Source organism: Lutra lutra, chromosome 15 (genome assembly GCF_902655055.1).
Source record: "Lutra lutra chromosome 15, mLutLut1.2, whole genome shotgun sequence".
Classification (NCBI taxonomy): domain Eukaryota; kingdom Metazoa; phylum Chordata; class Mammalia; order Carnivora; family Mustelidae; genus Lutra; species Lutra lutra.
Genome location: NC_062292.1, coordinates 44,696,083 through 44,712,507, shown reverse-complemented (window position 1 = coordinate 44,712,507; position 16,425 = coordinate 44,696,083). Strand labels below are relative to the sequence as shown.

General features: G+C 45.2%; 1 protein-coding gene across 5 annotated transcripts; it reads left to right on the top strand.

Moving 5' to 3' along the window:
- Positions 1-7,069: 7,069 nt before the first annotated feature.
- On the top strand, positions 7,070-13,608 carry RAB29 (RAB29, member RAS oncogene family). Of its 5 annotated transcripts, none has more exons than XM_047705365.1 (6): positions 7,070-7,188; positions 7,467-7,732; positions 9,697-9,768; positions 10,658-10,839; positions 11,132-11,253; positions 11,547-13,608. In XM_047705365.1, the coding sequence occupies exons 2-6, from the start codon at positions 7,609-7,611 to the stop codon at positions 11,656-11,658; spliced, it is 612 nt and encodes a 203-aa protein (XP_047561321.1). In that variant the 5' UTR covers positions 7,070-7,188; positions 7,467-7,608; the 3' UTR covers positions 11,659-13,608. The 5 variants fall into 5 exon arrangements, with proteins under 5 accessions (XP_047561321.1, XP_047561322.1, XP_047561324.1 ...); XM_047705366.1 differs by having other exon boundaries at positions 7,073-7,188; positions 7,472-7,732; XM_047705368.1 differs by having other exon boundaries at positions 7,086-7,162; positions 7,472-7,732.
- Positions 13,609-16,425: the final 2,817 nt, after the last annotated feature.

Genomic DNA, 16,425 nt, shown 5'->3' with positions numbered 1-16,425 from the left:
GAGAGCAAGAGAGTGCATGCATGAGCAGGGGGAAGGCTAGAGCTAGAGGGGAAGAATCCTCAAGCAGACTCCCCGCTGAGCACGGAGCCCTATGTGGGGCTCAATCCCAGGACCCTCCCCCCAGATCAGGGCCTGAGCTGAAATCAAGAGCTGGCCGCTTACCTAACTGAGCCACCCAAGTGCCCCCACAGTTATGATTATTTAAAGGAGCATGGAGTTTGGGGCCCAGGGACAGCCAGAGCCCCATGACCTCCCCCTTCCTGGGTCTGTGCCTCCTCTCCCCTGTGCTGCTGGGCTGCTTGCTCTGTCACTTCTGTCTGCATTTCATGTCACAAAGCATTTTCCTCCCTATCCTGGCACAGTGATAGAGGCTCTGGAGACCATATAAACCCTTCACTCTTCTTTTTTTTTTTTTAAGATGTTATTTATTTGTCATAGAGAAAGAGAGAGGACAAGCAGGGGGAGCAGCAGCCTCGCCACAAACAAGGAGCCCAGGGAAGCACGATGTGGAACTCGATCTCAGGACCTTGGGATCCCCACCTGAGCCACAGGCAGAGGCTTAACCTACTGAGCCACGCCGGCGCCCCTACCCTTTGCTCTTCTATTTGAAGTCAAGCTCCTGAGCCCTCCGGTGACTGCCCAGTGCTGGGTCACCACTTCTATAAGTACTTACCGACTCATACCGTAGGTGTCACTAGCAGGCTCCTGCAATTAGAGATGGAACACATCCTCTGTGTAGGGCTCTGGCTAAAACATGGCCTTCCAGAAACTAACACTGAAAAAAACAGACAATCCAGACTGTGAGACTGTCTACAAGACAATGGCCTGGACTCGTTAGAAAGAAAGTCAGTGTTATCAAAAGCAAAAGAAGATTACAGACTGATGTTATCTGACAGATGGTGGAAACGGTCACATCTGGACTGTTCACCAGTCGCACCCGTGTGGCCCCTGAGCACCTTGGAATGTGCCCAGGATGACTGATGAGCTGATTTTTAAATGTATTTAATTTTAATTAATTTAAATATAAATAACCACACGTGGCTACTGGGTTCTGTACTGGACACAGCATAGTTCTACATTAAAATAAGATGAAAGATGGGTGCCTGGGTTGTTCAGTGGTTAAGTGTCTGCCTTCAGCTTGGGTCATGATCCCAGGGTCCTGAGATCAGCATCAGGCTCCTTGCTCAGTGGGGAGCCTGCTTCTCCCTCTGTGGGCTGCTCCCCCTGCTTGTGCTCTCTCTCTCTGACAAATAAATTTAAAAATCTTTTTTAAAAAAATGAAAGAAATAAAAGAACTAAACACAATGCATGAACTTAATATTCTAGATCAAAGGCAAGAAAAAATATTTCAATGCTATAGAAACATGTAAAGGTTCAGATACTCCTCAACTGAGGTTACTTTTCTTAGGTGTGATCATGGTATTTGGATTTTGTAAGCAAATTTCATTATTAGGAGCTATGTGCTGAAGTATTTAGGGATGAAGTGTATACTACTTATTTTCAAATGATTTCCTACACACAAAGAGACAAAGCAGATGGGGCACAATGTTAGTCATTGAAATCCAGCTCAAAGACATACTGGTATGCATTGTACTCCTCTTTCAAATTTCCTGTGGGTTTGAACATTTTCAGAATAAAAAGTGAGAAATCAAACGTAAAATGGAGGGAGGCAGACAGCCCTAGGAAGTGTGATAGTAACAAAGCAAGGCTTACCACTTGCCCCAGCTTGCAAACAACTGTGTTCCAAACATGCATATGCAAATCAGTTGCTTGGCACTCTGCATGGGCTTTCCCTCCCTCTTATTTATAACTGCCTCTCTGGGAAACAGCAACTTACTATGGAAGAAATATACCTGGCCCCCAACAAAGGGAGGAGAGAAACTGTGATGGGGGGTGGGGAGACACCAGGAACTTGCTAATCTTCCCTCTTAAATCTTTGGTCCTCACCTTTCCGATTTGGGAAACTTCGGGAAGTTCTTCTCACAGACAACAGGACCCAAAACCAAAATTTTGTATTTGAAGTCTTTGTTTACTTTGCAACATGCTGGTTGCTTTTAAGTTAGATTATTATAAATTGGTCACATAAGTGACTACAAGTCAAGCCGATTGTAAAAGCTACAGGTGTTGAGGGCTACAGTGATAAAGGAAATGTTCACGGTGAGTTGACACTAAAGTCAGGTCTTAACAGCATTTCTCAAAGTGGAATCTGGTCTAAGAATCACGTTGGTACCAAACAAAAAAATTTTCCCTGGATCAGAATGTCCATATTTAACAAGTGCCCTGGGTGATTCCTGTGCACACAGAAGATTGAGAACTTGAAGTGAGGTAAGAGAGGTTTGTGAAGAGAAGCCTGCAGGGTATTCTGATAGGTAAGGCGCCCTGGGCAAAGGTGCAAAGTCAGAAATGAAATAGGGCTTTTAAAGAGTATAAGGAACCTGACCTTGTTGAAGGGGGAAATTCCCATTTGAGATCAGGTGAGATAAAGTTGGTCAGGGAGGGTGGCAGGGTAGAGGGTGTTGGATACCAGCTCAGGGAGGTTGCTAAATCTTTGGATACTTGCTAGACAGTTGAAGGAACAATGATGTTTTAGGGAAATCAACGTGGCCAGTACGTAGGATGAACTGAAGACAAAGAAACTTGAATCAGGCAGACCAACGAACAAGTTATTGAAGATGATCGAGGGATGAGATAATGAAAGCCTAAACCAGGAAAGGGACCCTAACTTGAAGCAAAAAGGGTGGGTGGAGAAATGTTTTGAAAGAAGAATCAGGGGGCTCCTGGGTGGCTCAGTGGGTTAAGCCTCTGCCTTCAGCTCAGGTCATGATCTCAGGGTCCTGGGATTGAGCCCCGCATCGCATCGGGCTCTCTGCTCAGCGGGGAGCCTGCTTCCCCACCCCCTCTCTCTCTGTCTGCCTCTCTGCCTACTTGTGATGTCTGTCAAATAAGTAGATAAAATCTTTTTTAAAAAAGAAGAAGAAAAGAAAGAGGGGTGCCTGGGTGGCTCAGTGGGTTAAAGCCTCTGCCTTCGGCTCAGGTCATGATCTCAGGGTCCTGGGATGGAGCCCCACAATAGGCTCTCTGCTCAGCGGGGAACCTGCTTCCCCCTCTCTCTCTGCCCGCCTCTGCCTACCTGTGATTTCTGTCTGTCAAATACATAAATAAAATCTTAAAAAAAAAAAAAGAAAGAAAGAAAGAAGAATCAGATGATGTGGTGACCAGCTTTTTTAAAAGGAGGGGGCTATAAAGTGATGTGTGTAAAAGGAAGTATTCATAACGCTCGAGGCCTGCAATAGCAAAAAATAATAATAATAATAATAATAATAACAAAACTAATAACATGATTAAAAAATGGCATTTCTCCAAAGAAGACATGCAGATGGCCAACAGGTAGATAAAAGAATGTTCACTGTCACTCATCATTAGGGAAATACCAATCCAAACCTCAATGGGATATTATTTCACACCTGTCAAGATCGCTATTACCCAAGGAAAAAAAAAAAGACAACCGTAGGCAAGAATGTGGAGAAACTGGAACCCTTGCACACTATTGGTGGGAAAGCAAAATGATGCAGCCATTCTGGAAAAACGGTATGGCAGTTCCTCAAAAAATTAATCATAGAACTACCATATGATCCAGCAATCCCACTTCTGGGTAATTATGCAAGAGAATTGAAATCAGAAGCTTGAAGAGATATTAGCATAGCACTACCATGTTCATTAACCTCTATTCACAAATAACCAAGACATGGAAGCAACCTAAATGTCCATTGATAGACAAATAGATGAAGGAAAGGGGTATATGCTTACAGTGGAATATCATTTAGCCTTCTATAAAAGTGGAAATTCTGCAGTAGGCAACCACGTGAATGAACCTTGAGGACATTATGCTAAGTGAAATGACCAAATCACAGAAAGATAACTACTAACTACTGCGTGATTCCATTTATATGATATCTAAAATAGACAAATTTAGGGGTGTCTGGGCATCCAGTTCTCGGTTTGGCTGAGGTCATGATCTCAGGTGGCGGGATGGAGTCCCCATTGGGTCTCGGTCCCCGGAGAGCTCAACGGGGAGTCTGCTTGAGATTCTCTCTCTTCTTCTGCCCAACCACCCTACACTGTGTGCGAGCACACATGCGCATGCCCGCTCTCTCTTTCTAGATAAATACATCTTTTAAAAAATAAAAATAAAAATATGGGGCACCTGGGGAACTCAGTTGGTTAAATGTCTGCCTTTGGCTCAAGTTATGATCTCAGGGTCCTGGGATCATGCATGGCTTCAGGCTCCCTGCTCAGCAAGGAGTCTTCTTCTGCCTCCCACTCTCCCTCTGTGCTCTCTCTCTGAAATAAATAAATAAAATCTTTTAAAAATAAATAAATAAAAATAAAACAGACAAATTTATAGAATCAAAGGGTGGAATAGTGGTTGCCAAAAAAATGGGGGAGGGAGGAATTGGGAGTTACTAATCAATGGGCCTAAGTTTCAGTTAAGCAAGATGAGTAAGTTCTAGAGATCTGCTGTAAGACACAGTACCTCTATGGCACACTTACACATTTGTAATTTTTGAATGGCGTTACACATTTAAAATTTTGTTAAGAGAATAGGTCTTATGTTAAGCATTCCTGCCACAATAAAATAAAAATTTTTAAATGCTCGAGGTTCAAAGCCTGAGCGGAAGGAAGAAACAATGAGATCAGTGACAAAAATGGGGAACCTGAGAAAAGGAGCTGTTTTCATGAAGCTGTAGTAAGAGGGAAGCTATGAAAGGACATCCAAGTAGAGGTACCTTCATGGCAGTTGAACATAACCGATTGGAGATAAAAAATATAAATAAAATCAAGACTAAGAGATATATGAAGCCAGGGCGCCTGGGTGGCTCTGTGGGTTAAGCCTCTGCCTTTGGCTGAGGTCATGATCTCGGGGTCCTGGATCGAGCCCTGCATCAGGCTCTCTGATCAGCGGGGAGCCTGCTTCCTCCCTCTCTCTCTGCCTGTCTCTCTGCCTACTTGTGATCTCTCTCTCTGTCAAATAATAAATAAATAAATAAATAAAATCTTTAAAAAAGAGAGTTCGAGAGATGAAGCCAAGGACAATTCATTAAAGAATTTATCTATTTTTTTATTTTTTAAAGATTTTATTATTTATTTGCCAGACAGAGATCACAAGTAGGCAGAGAGGCAGGCAGAGAGAGAGGACGAAGCAGGCTCCCTGCTTAGCAGAGAGCCCGACGTGGGGCTCAATCCTAGGACCCTGGGATCATGACCTGAGCCAAAAGCAGAGGCTTTAACCCACTGAGCCACCCAGGTGCCCCTTCATTAAAGAGTTTAAGGAATGAGGGGCACCTGGGTGGCATAGGCGGTTGAGTGTCTGACTTTTGATTTCAGCTCAGATCCTGATCTCAGGGTCGTGAGATTGAGCCCCACCTCGGGCTCCACTGTGAAGTCTGCTTGAGATTCTCTCTCCCTCTCCCCCTGCGCCTCCTGCTAGTGTGCACACTCTCCTTTCTCCCTCTCAAATAAGTAAATAAATCTTTAAGAAAAAAAAGAGAGAGAGTTTAAAGAATGATTAACTCAGGGATTAAGAGCCAAGACTTAGAAAATAGCCCCTTTTGGGGGCCATGGGATAGAAAATAAACCATAAAAGAAAAAGGTGATTATCATCAGAGAGATAGGAGGATGAACAAGAAAGCCATGTGAGAAATAAATGTCAAAGAGTAGTTAATGTCTAAGCCAATGGGAACTGAGAAGAGACGCTGGAAAGGGGTCTCAGACATCTGGAAAGATAGGTAGCCAGCTTGACCTCCCATACCTGGGTTACAAACATTTTGGGCTAAATACCTTGAGAACCATGCCAATGTTCTTTCCTCCCAGGGTATAAGTGAGAGCCTCTCTATCAAGAGACCTGGGCAGAGCTGTGTTTCCCATAGCCTTGTGGTTTTCTCTTCTCCTCTGGGCCATCAGCCCAGAGAACAGAGCTATTTTGCTTGCCATGAAACTCATGCCCCCTTAACTCTTTAACTAACGATGGGACAGGTCAGAAAAATTATGGGCTGAAAAATTTAAGTCATTGCAAAACTGTAGGTTAATCATTATTTATGAGCAACAGCAACAACAGATGGAGGAGGTCTCCCAGTGTGCTCTAATCGACTTCCATCCAGCTCAAATGATAGGCTAGGAATGGTGGAAGTGAGAATGAGGAACTGTCTTTTGTTTTCTACCTTTACTGCTGTGGCCAGTTATCAAATGGTAATAACTGACATTTAATGGCATGAGGTTTCCTAAGGGTCAGTCTCTTGATCAAATGTTCCCAAACCTGACTGATACTGGATCATATGGCAAGTAAAAGAGCTAACCTTAATATTCATAGGATCCTGGGCTTGTCTATCTTAAAGTAATTAAAGTAAATATAAATTTAAAAATACATAAATAAATATATAAATATACAAATAATATAAATATATAAATAAATTTAAAGATATATAAATAAATATATTAAAGTAATAGCAAATGGACTTCACTAGGAGCATTAAGGATGAGGCTTGAGTTTCTATTAGTAGAATAATTTATGGAACCTATGGAATAATTTTTAATCTTAGTTCCATAAAACCTTTATTTTTAAAAAAAAGATTTTATTTATTTATTTGAAAGAGAGAGAGAAAGAGTGAGAGAGAGCCTGAGAGGGGAGAAGGTCAGAGGACAGAGCAGGGAGCCCAACAAGGGACTCGATCCCACGACTCCGGGGTGACCAACCGGGATCACCACCAGAGCCAAAGGCAATGGCCCAACCAACTAATCCACCCAGACGCCTCAGTTCTATAAAACCTTTAAAGATCATGAGAAATCAATCTGGAGAAGGATTCAGGCAGGTGAAATCATGTGGAACAAAGAGCCTCCAAAGGATCCTTCTATAACAGAATGACTTTAAAATAAGATTTCGAACCGTCGAAGGAGTTTGAAAGCCTTGAAATTAGGTGTAGATTTTTGGGGGCGTTCATAAACTACATTTCCCAGGTGGCCTCGCGGCGAGTTTCTGCACTCTTCTAGGTCTCTTCGCCGCGTGGTAACCTGGGAAACGTAGTGCTCCAAGCTGCCCGGCTCGTGACGCGTGCGGAGAACTGGGACCGCGCAGCCTGAGGCGGTCCAGGGTCTCGGGAATCCAAGCGTGAGCCGTTCTTTCCCCCGAATTTGGTTTGTGTCGGGCGGGGAAGACCCCATCACCTGACCCCGACTGTGAAATGACCTGGCCCCGGCTTCAGTCGCCCCGGGCACCACTCCGGGGAAGTCCCGGTGGGCGAGGCACCGCCGCGTCGGGTCCGGTTTCTCGGCAGCCGGGCGGGGTGGGGGAGACGGTGCAAACAGTCCCGGGGCTCGGAGCTCGGTCCCTGGGCCCCACCCAGGCTGAGGCCGCGCGGGGAGGAAGCGCGTAAAGGCTGAGTGCGAAGTTTCCCTTTCTTTTTTCTCGTCAGAGCAGCTCCAACCGGCGGTGGGCTGCAATGCCGAACTTCAGTTTGTAGGGGAGCCGAAGGGGTTAAAACAGACGACTCCCTCCACACACACCTCCCCATCCACCCACCCGGCTGCCTCCTTCACCCGTCCGGCCCGCCAGCCATGGGCGGCAGAGATCACCTGTTCAAAGTGCTGGTGGTGGGGGACGCCGCGGTGGGCAAGACGTCGCTCGTGCAGCGGTACTCGCAGGACAGCTTCAGCAAACACTACAAGTCCACGGTGGGAGGTGAGACGTCGCCGCGGGGGCGGGGTGGACCCCCGCGGGTGAGGAGCCCGCCGGGTGCTCGGTGGCCTTGGGTCCTTACTCGGCTCAGGAAGTAGGTGTCCGGGAGCCTGGAGGGAGTACTTGCCGGTGTTCGATTTGCACGTTTCTCTTGGGTTTCCCCGATGAGGTTCACGCAGTCGGAGCTGACCGCCTGGAGAGGGACTGGGCGAAGGTGTGAAGAGGAGGAATGGGGTAGGGAGGTTGAGGAAATACGCAGTGGTTCGTTTCTCGGGGACACCGTGAACTCAGGTCTCCCGTAGCCTCCCGAGCGGTCACCCGCAAATCTTTGCGATCAGCCGAGGCCGCTGGGACCCCCTCGGGGAGGCCTAGTACCGTGCCAGCTGGGGCCCTCGACCCATATCTCACAGGTAGCTGATGAAGGAACAGGAAGGTGTCGTCCGGCCTTAAGGAGCCTCCCTTTGTTTGGGGGATGCCTGCGTGGGAGAGCCCCTGAGCCACACTATCTCTGATGCTCACCAAGGCTGATGAGCTGTGTGTATTTTTGTCCATGGATTGCTTAAAATAAAGACAGCTAGAAATTATTCAAGGTATCCGACCTGTCTTCCCACCGCCCTTTCTCTCAAGCTGCGGGGCGGGGCGGGGGGCGTGCAGCGGGAAGGAAGGGAACACCAAGTTCATTCATTTCTTTCTAGGGATGGCCTTGGGCTCAACTTTTTGTCTTTCCCAGAAGTAGAACTGACTTTTTGTTAAGGTCTTTAGTTGGGAAGAGTTGGCAAAAGGGGAGAGTTAACAAACATTAAGAGAACCTTTTTAAAGGAAAAAAACCTACACTAATGTAAATTTTGAAGATGGTTACTTAGGGAACTAAAAAATTAACAAGCATGAACATTGCAATGAAAACATCCTCCTTGAGGACATCCAGCAACATCTAGGATTTCCCTACCATTCTGCCCCAAACTCCTAAATAATAGAAGGGCTCTTATTTCATGGGTTTGGTTAAAAGTGTTGCACGAATTAGCTTTTAGCAATGGCTCTAGTTTTCCTTTAGTAAAGAATAATGGCTCTGGCTAATTTTTTTTTTCCGTGTTTATTCTAAATTTCCCCTAGCTTTCATTTCTGTCACAGATATGGAAAAATGTGTTTCCAATTCTGGGAAGTTCCTCTGTTTCTCTCCTCAAAAGATTGTCCCTGTGGCATACTCTTTCAGGCTTAGCTTCTGGAGTCTCAGCATTGGAGCACAGCTCTCAGGCACCTTCCATAGGGTGTCTTCTTCCTTGGAATCCTCTGGGACCTGTTCCCTTGACCCTATTCCCACCCAGAGTAATCCCTACAGCCTTGTGGAGGGTGTAGAATTCCCCCAGTGTTTTTCTCATAATACAATTGGATTAGAAACCAACAGTTAAATTGAATGTGGAAGATACAAAAGCCACCACACTTACCTCATTTTCCCCTTTTGCCCTATCATCCCGTCCCCCAGAAAACCCCCCTAGACCTTCCAGAAACTGTTTCACTTGAGATCAGAAGTTGTTTTCATAATTGCTTCCATACCTCCTAAACCTAGCCTGAGGGACAGTAGTATCACATACATTAGTCTGTTGAGAGAGTAAAAGCTGAGGACCCCTTCAGAGAGTGGTAATGAGTTATCTGTGCTAGTGGTCCCTGGAGACACCTGACCGCCTCAGTCAGAAGACCATGCAAATCTTGATCTTGGGGTCATAAGTTCAAATCCCAGGCTGGAGGTAGAGTTCACTTTAAATATAACAATGTTTTAAAAAGAGAGAATTGTCTGTTCCACTCTTAAAAGCCTTTGTGTGGGTTCATCTCAACCCATTGAGAGCCTAAAAATAAATCGATACATGGGATCAGAGTTGTATGTCTCTAGGGTCGTAACCACCTATTTGATCTGAGTTTATTCACGGATTTTTTTAAAGGTAAAGTTTATTCAATTGTACATGTATTTTCAGTGGATTTTGCTCTGAAGGTTCTCCAGTGGTCTGACTCCGAGATGGTGCGGCTCCAGCTGTGGGATATTGCAGGTGGGCTGGGGAGACGGGATGGGAACCGGGGAAGACATTTTGGTTTAATCAGCGAGCTCTCAGAAAAAGAGGGTAGCAAAACCAGAAGGTTTTTTGTTCTGTTTTGTTTTTAAGATTTTATTTATTTGTTTGAGAGAGAGAGCGAGAGAGCGCATGAGTGGGAGAGAGGTGAAGGGGCAGAGAGAAGCAGACTCCCCACTGGGCAGGGAGCCCGATGCGGGGGGGGGGGGGGGGGGGGGGGGGGGGGGGAATCCTGGGGTCATGACCCGAGCTGAAGGCGGATGCTTAATGGACTGAGCCACCCAGGCGTCCCACAACCAGAAGGTGTTTTTCTGGAGCTGGAATGGTTGAGTTGTGGCGGATGGAGAGTGTTTGTAGATATTTTCTGTAGATGTTTTGCCCTGAATAAATGTCGAGCCGTCTCTCTGTGGGTGGAATGGCTGGCAAGGCGGTCCAGACCATAGGTGGGTGCTCTCAGAGCCGAGGGAGGGTGCTTTTTCCGGCGTTTCAGCTGACCTTGGGGAGAAAGAAGACCCCCAGAAAATAGAAACAATAATAACAATAGGTGACTTTTTTACTATGTGCCAAGCACTTTCCTGAGCATTTGAGATTCAGTGACTTGTTAATCCTCACCACAACCTTGAGAGGAAAGCTACTGCCTCTATCCCCACTGTACAGATGAGAAGTCTGAAGCACTGGAAGCTTCCCTTGCCCAAAGTCATACAGATAGTAAATGACAGAGCAGGGACTTGGACTTGGGCGGTCTGGACTCAGCCACAGCACATACTGCCCTCCCCGACAAGGAAGGTAGAAAGGGCAGGGTGTCGGAGGGGGTTCTGAGACTGGTTCTCAGTTTTACCTGCTCAGGGGCTCCCTCCTTTCTTCCCAGGGCAGGAGCGTTTCACCTCCATGACTCGACTGTACTATCGGGATGCGTCAGCCTGCGTTATTATGTTTGACGTTACCAACGCCACGACCTTCAGCAATAGCCAGAGATGGAAACAGGACTTGGACAGCAAGCTCACCCTGCCTAACGGAGAGCCAGTGCCCTGCCTGCTCTTGGCCAACAAAGTATGTGGTCAATCTAGGAAAATAGGCCCTGGCCTCTCTCTGCGGTGGGAGAGTAAGCATGTCTAAAAGGCTCTCCGATTCCGGGCATCCATTTCCCCTTCTCAAGTTGGCAAAATCATCTCTACCTTCTTTCAAGGGATGCTGGGACTTTCTTTGGGAAGAATGTTGGCCAGATTTTAGATGCCGGTGTTCTCAGCCACTGGCGGAAAGGTTTTGCATCCAGAAGCATCTGAGCAGTGTTCCTCTTCCCCGGAAGTTTATGGTGTTGCCTTTTATGTACTCTCTTTGCCAGTGTGACCTGTCCCCTTGGGCAGTGAGCAGAGACCAGGTTGACCGGTTCAGTAAAGAGAATGGTTTCACAGGCTGGACAGAAACATCAGTCAAGGAGAACAAAAATATTAATGAGGCCATGAGGTGAGTAGCTCGTGTTGTTCTGGGGTTGGGCGCGCAGATTCTGCCTTCTGCTGCCGCGCCCCAGGACCTCCTTTCCTTTTCCTGAGCAAACCAGAGCAGACTGAGCCACTGGAATGTCAGCTTCTGAAGGTCAAGGATGCTCTCCTATCCCCTGAGACAACGGGGGACAGAGGGGTGTTTAAACCTCATGGCTTGACTGCCTGCCGTCTGGTGATAAGACCGACAAGGTCTGTCATTTCTCCCGTTGTTCTATCCATTTAATCCGTCTTCTGTCTGTTTTCCTTGTTTTTTAGAGTCCTCATTGAGAAGATGATGAGCAATTCCAGAGAAGATATGTCTTTATCCACCCAAGGGGACTATATCAATCTACAGACCAAGCCCGCCTCCAGCTGGGCCTGCTGCTAATAGCGTCTGGCTTGTTTTCCTTCCTATGTTTCCATCTCTTCCCTTCAGATGCCCACCCAGCAATCTTGTTAAGCACATTTGAACTGTCTCCTGCAAGCTGTCCAGAAGGAGAACCATCGTCACTAGGGAAAGACCTGGGACTCGTGTGTGTTTCTGCATGTGTCCGCCAGCTCCTGTTTGCTGCTGGCTCCCGGGGCTCAGTACCTTCCGTGTAAAGATCACCTCATCCCTCAATTTGTGATCTAGGGTTTTGTGGGGAGCACTAGAGATCAGCACCTGTGGTTTAAGGATCCTAATTCCCACCTGTTTTTGCATTTCTTTTTCCATTTGATGTATGTGGGTATCTCAGTCTTCTCTGACTTCAGATTTCGAGGAAAATGAGAACAAAGGGCATTTTCCAAATTCAGTGTAGTTATTGCTTTCAGATTCTTTCTGTCTTGGACTTTGAATTGAAACCTCTTGATTCCGAGACAGGCAAGGAGTGGGGCTGGATATCCGTGGGTCCTGGGTCACAGGAGGTAACCCAAAAGTCACACCATTGTTGAAGCATCTAAAGTCTTTGGCTTGTCTTTCTCTTGTCTTGGCTTCAAGAATAGTCAAGCTTTTAAACTGTCTGTGGTGTGTGATGAGAGCCTTTCTTTCCCCCAAAGAAACAATTGTCCCATTAGGGTTTTCTAGTATCTCCCTACCAGTGGGGTGGGAGCAGGGTTCACAAGGTTTCAGGGTTGATGTCTTGATGCCTAAGGCTGCAGGTGACATTGCTGGGCAGTGCTGCCCTGAAATAGATCTGTTCTTTACAGCCCTGGGAGTCTGAATGGAAGAGGGAGAGGTTAACAGGACAAAATCCTGCAGGGCCACTTCCTTCTGAGCACGTTGGTGCCTACCACTTACCAGCCATAGGAAACGCATTTTATGTGCAGACCTTTGCCTGAGTGGGGAGAGTAGACAGACAGAAAATCATTAAGCAATTTAAGTGCTAAATCGGGTAGGGTTTTTAGTATCAAATCACTTCTAGACAGCTTCATTTGTTGAATTCTCACAGAATGGTGATTTATAACCCACCCAAAGTTATGAATATTCTTCGTGAACTCAGAGTCCTAGAGTTCTTTGAAAGACACTTATTTTAAATACATTGTCCTAAATAAGTGGTTCCCGAATCAGACTATCAGAACCACCTGGGAAGTTTGTTCAAATTTTTAAAAAATCAAATGTGTACATTTTAAGATTTCTGGGTCCAAAACTCAAGCCTACTGAATCAAAATTTCCAGGGGCATGGTGTGGGAATATAACTGTGGTTGTTTTTCAAACCTACCCGGGTCATTTGACCAGCCTGATTTGGAAGACATTGCTGGAGAATTTAGGAAAGATGCAGAGACCCAGGCATTCCTTGTGTTAATGACCCTGGGTTTCCCTCTGCTCTCTTTGCTCTCCAGGTGATTCTGATACACCCCAGACTTTGGAAACTACTCTCCTAAGCAAATGATCAGAAGCGAAATATGAGAAGGAAAATAGGAGCCAGGCCTTCAGTGGTTGGTTGGTTGGTCTGTTTTTAATGCCAGTTACTTTTTTTTTTTTTTTTAAGATTTTATTTATTATTTGACAGAGGGAACACAAGCAGGGGGAGTGGGAAAGGGAGAGAGAGAAACAGGCTTCCCACTGAGCAGGGAGCCTGATGCAGGGCTCGATTCCAGGACCCTGGGATCATGACCCGAGCTGAAGGCAGACACTCAACGACTGAGCCACCCAGGCGCCCCAGTTACTAACTTTTGCACAGTGTTTTAAGACCTTGAAGTTCTCTTTTGTATTACCCTTTTCAAATAGGTTTTTATTACAATGATTCTGAAGATAAGAGTGGAATAGCAAATTTCCTTTATGTGAAAAGAAAATTGATTTTTATTTACTGGTTTAAACCTCTGCAGAGTCACAAATAAAGGTAAAATAAGTCTTGTATTCATGGTGGTTATTGGCTTTTAATGTGAGTCTATTAAAGTACTACTTTATGCTGATAATTTAAGAGTATTAGGGAAATGGAGACTTTATTATTTATTTATTATCTAATTTTTTTTTAAAGATTTTATTTCTTTATTTGACAGAGAAAGCATAAGTAGGCAGAGCAGCAGGCAGAGGGAGAGGGAGAAGAGGGCTCCCCGCTAAGCAAGGAGCCTGATGCAGAACTCGATCCTGGGACTCTAGGATCATGACCTGAGCCAAAGGCAGATGCTTAACCAACTGAGCCACCCAGGTACCCCTATTTTTTAAATACCTTCTTTAAAAATGAAGGTAAATGTTATTCTATCTATTAATTTACTGGTATCAATTGCCTAATACTAATTCAGTACATGACATTCCAAATACCACTTGGAAATGTGACTGTTGTGGGAAATTGAATATGTTTTCTTTTTCTGTGTGCTGACTCAGGATTTACCTGCTTTTTCAAGCATTGCTGGCCGTTCTGGATTTTCTCTCGTAAGTGGTGACCATTATAGGGCTGAAACTAATTAAGGAAGAAATTGAAATATAATTAATTCCTCTCTATGTCTCTATCCATAAAAAAAGGGAAAGCAATTAAAGATTTTTAAAAAGAGGGAAATATTTATGTGATTAGAAATATAATTATACAAAAAATAACTATATCCTGTTATTTGGATGCTACGTCTTGGTATAATTGTTTGGGACATGAATATTGTTGTGGCCCTTCCCTAGAGAAGTTTCCATATTTCAGACAGGATGCCCCTCCAGCCACTCAGCTGGACTTTGGACAAAAAGAAAAACAAGCATTTCCTGCAGAGTGTTTTTAAGAGACCCAAGGAAAGGCTGAGAACAGAGCTGTGGGATTGTGACTGCCCTGGCTTTGGACTTAAAAAAAAAAAAAAAAAAATCAAAATTTATTTATTTATTTGAGAGAGGAAGCTAAGAGGGGGCAGGAAGAATCCTCAAGCCGACCCCACCGGGCGTAGAGCCTGGTGTGGGGCTTGATCCCAGGACCCCGAGATTATGAAGTGAGCTGAAATAAAGAGTCAGATGTTCAACCCACTGGCTTTGGACTTTGACCAGAACAGCTGAGCAACCAAACAAGCAGAGAAAAGAGACCACAGGTCAAGGAAGGCCCCTCTGCACTAAGTGATGTATTTGCTCTTTTGTTACTTAGTACTAATGAGCCCGAATTACTCCCTAGATGATTTCCCAAATTCATTTGCCTTAGCTATTACTAAGATATGTTTGGGTTCCTCATTTTGTTCTATCATTTCCAGGGGTGCCTGAGTGGCTCGGTTAAGTGGCTGCCTTCGGCTCAGGTCATGATACCAGAGTCCTAGGATCAAACCCCACATTGGGCTCCCTGCTATGGAGAGAGTCTGCATCTCCCCACACTCGTGCTCTCCCTCTGCTAGTGCTCTCTCTTGCACGTTCTCCCTCTCTCTCAAATAACTAAAATCTTAAAAAAAAAAAAATTATCTGTCCTATCATCTCCAGATTTAACTCGTCTTTAAGTGGTCTGTCATCTGTCCTCAGGACACTGTCCCATCTAACATGAGGCTTTTCCTGTCTGCTGTTGCCTTTTGTAAGCAGTAGTCTGCTTTTGACATGATCTCAGGCTGTGGTTAGAAGGTATAAATGTCTCCATGGTATTCTATAAGATCCATTGGCAGTTTGCCCAAGGAAACAAACCTCAGTGCCCTTTTCCCCTTTACCCTCTTGGGTCACGGTACCCTCCTGAAGAAGCTTTATGATGTAAGTGACTCATTTATGAAAGCCAAGTAATCCCCAAAGGTGCAGGTTGGAATAGGTAGGAAGCCACTAGAAAATGTTATGTGTTGGAAAGTACTACATGTATTTTTGCTTTGGCCATAAATACCTGTGACTCGAGAATATATCTATATATGGCCTTCATTGGTAGAGAAACCCTGCCTTCTGTCTGGCTTTCAAGCATAATTTGAATCCTCTTAAATTTAATCTGCAGTGTTTCAGTATGTAACAGTACTGCTCTGTATTAGGATTCTCCAAGGAAACACAACTAAGAGGAGATACATACATAAAGGGATTTATTATAAGGAATTGTTTCGTGCGCTTGTGGAGACTGGTGAGTCCAGCATGCAGACTGGAGTTCCAGTTCGAGTCTCAGAGCTGGTAGGCTGGAGGAGCTGATAATTCCAGCTTGAAAGCCATGACCCAGGAGAATTCTATTTCACCCAAGAGAGGATCAATCTTTTGTTCTCTTCAGGCCCTCAACTGACTGGATGAGACCCTTTCATATTTATGGAGGATAATCCGCTATATTCTATCTACTGATTTCAGTGTGAATCTCATCCAAAAACACCCTCACAGAAACACCCAGAATGATGTTTGACCAGATATTTGGACACGCCATGGCCTAGTCAAATTGACTAACTGTTACCTACACTTCAAAGCATTTCATTGTGTAATGGTGGTATTTTGTTTTGTTTAAAGATTTATTTGAGAGGGGAGGTGGGGGAGGGGCAGGGAGAGAGAGGGAGAGAGAGGAAAGCAGACTCCCCGCCTGAGTGAGGAGCTCCACACAGGGCTTGATCTCACGACCCTGAGATCATGACCTGAGCCGAAATCAAGAGTCAGACGCTCAACCGACTGAGGCACCCAGGTGCCCCACGATGGTAGTGTTTTGATTCCTCTTCACACTCAAAATTTGATTCACACTCAATGTGTATGGGATTAGGAACTAACCACACAGTAATGAGAATAAAGAGGAGAGAACAGGTAGGATGAGCAAGGAGATAAGGTAAGCATTTTATA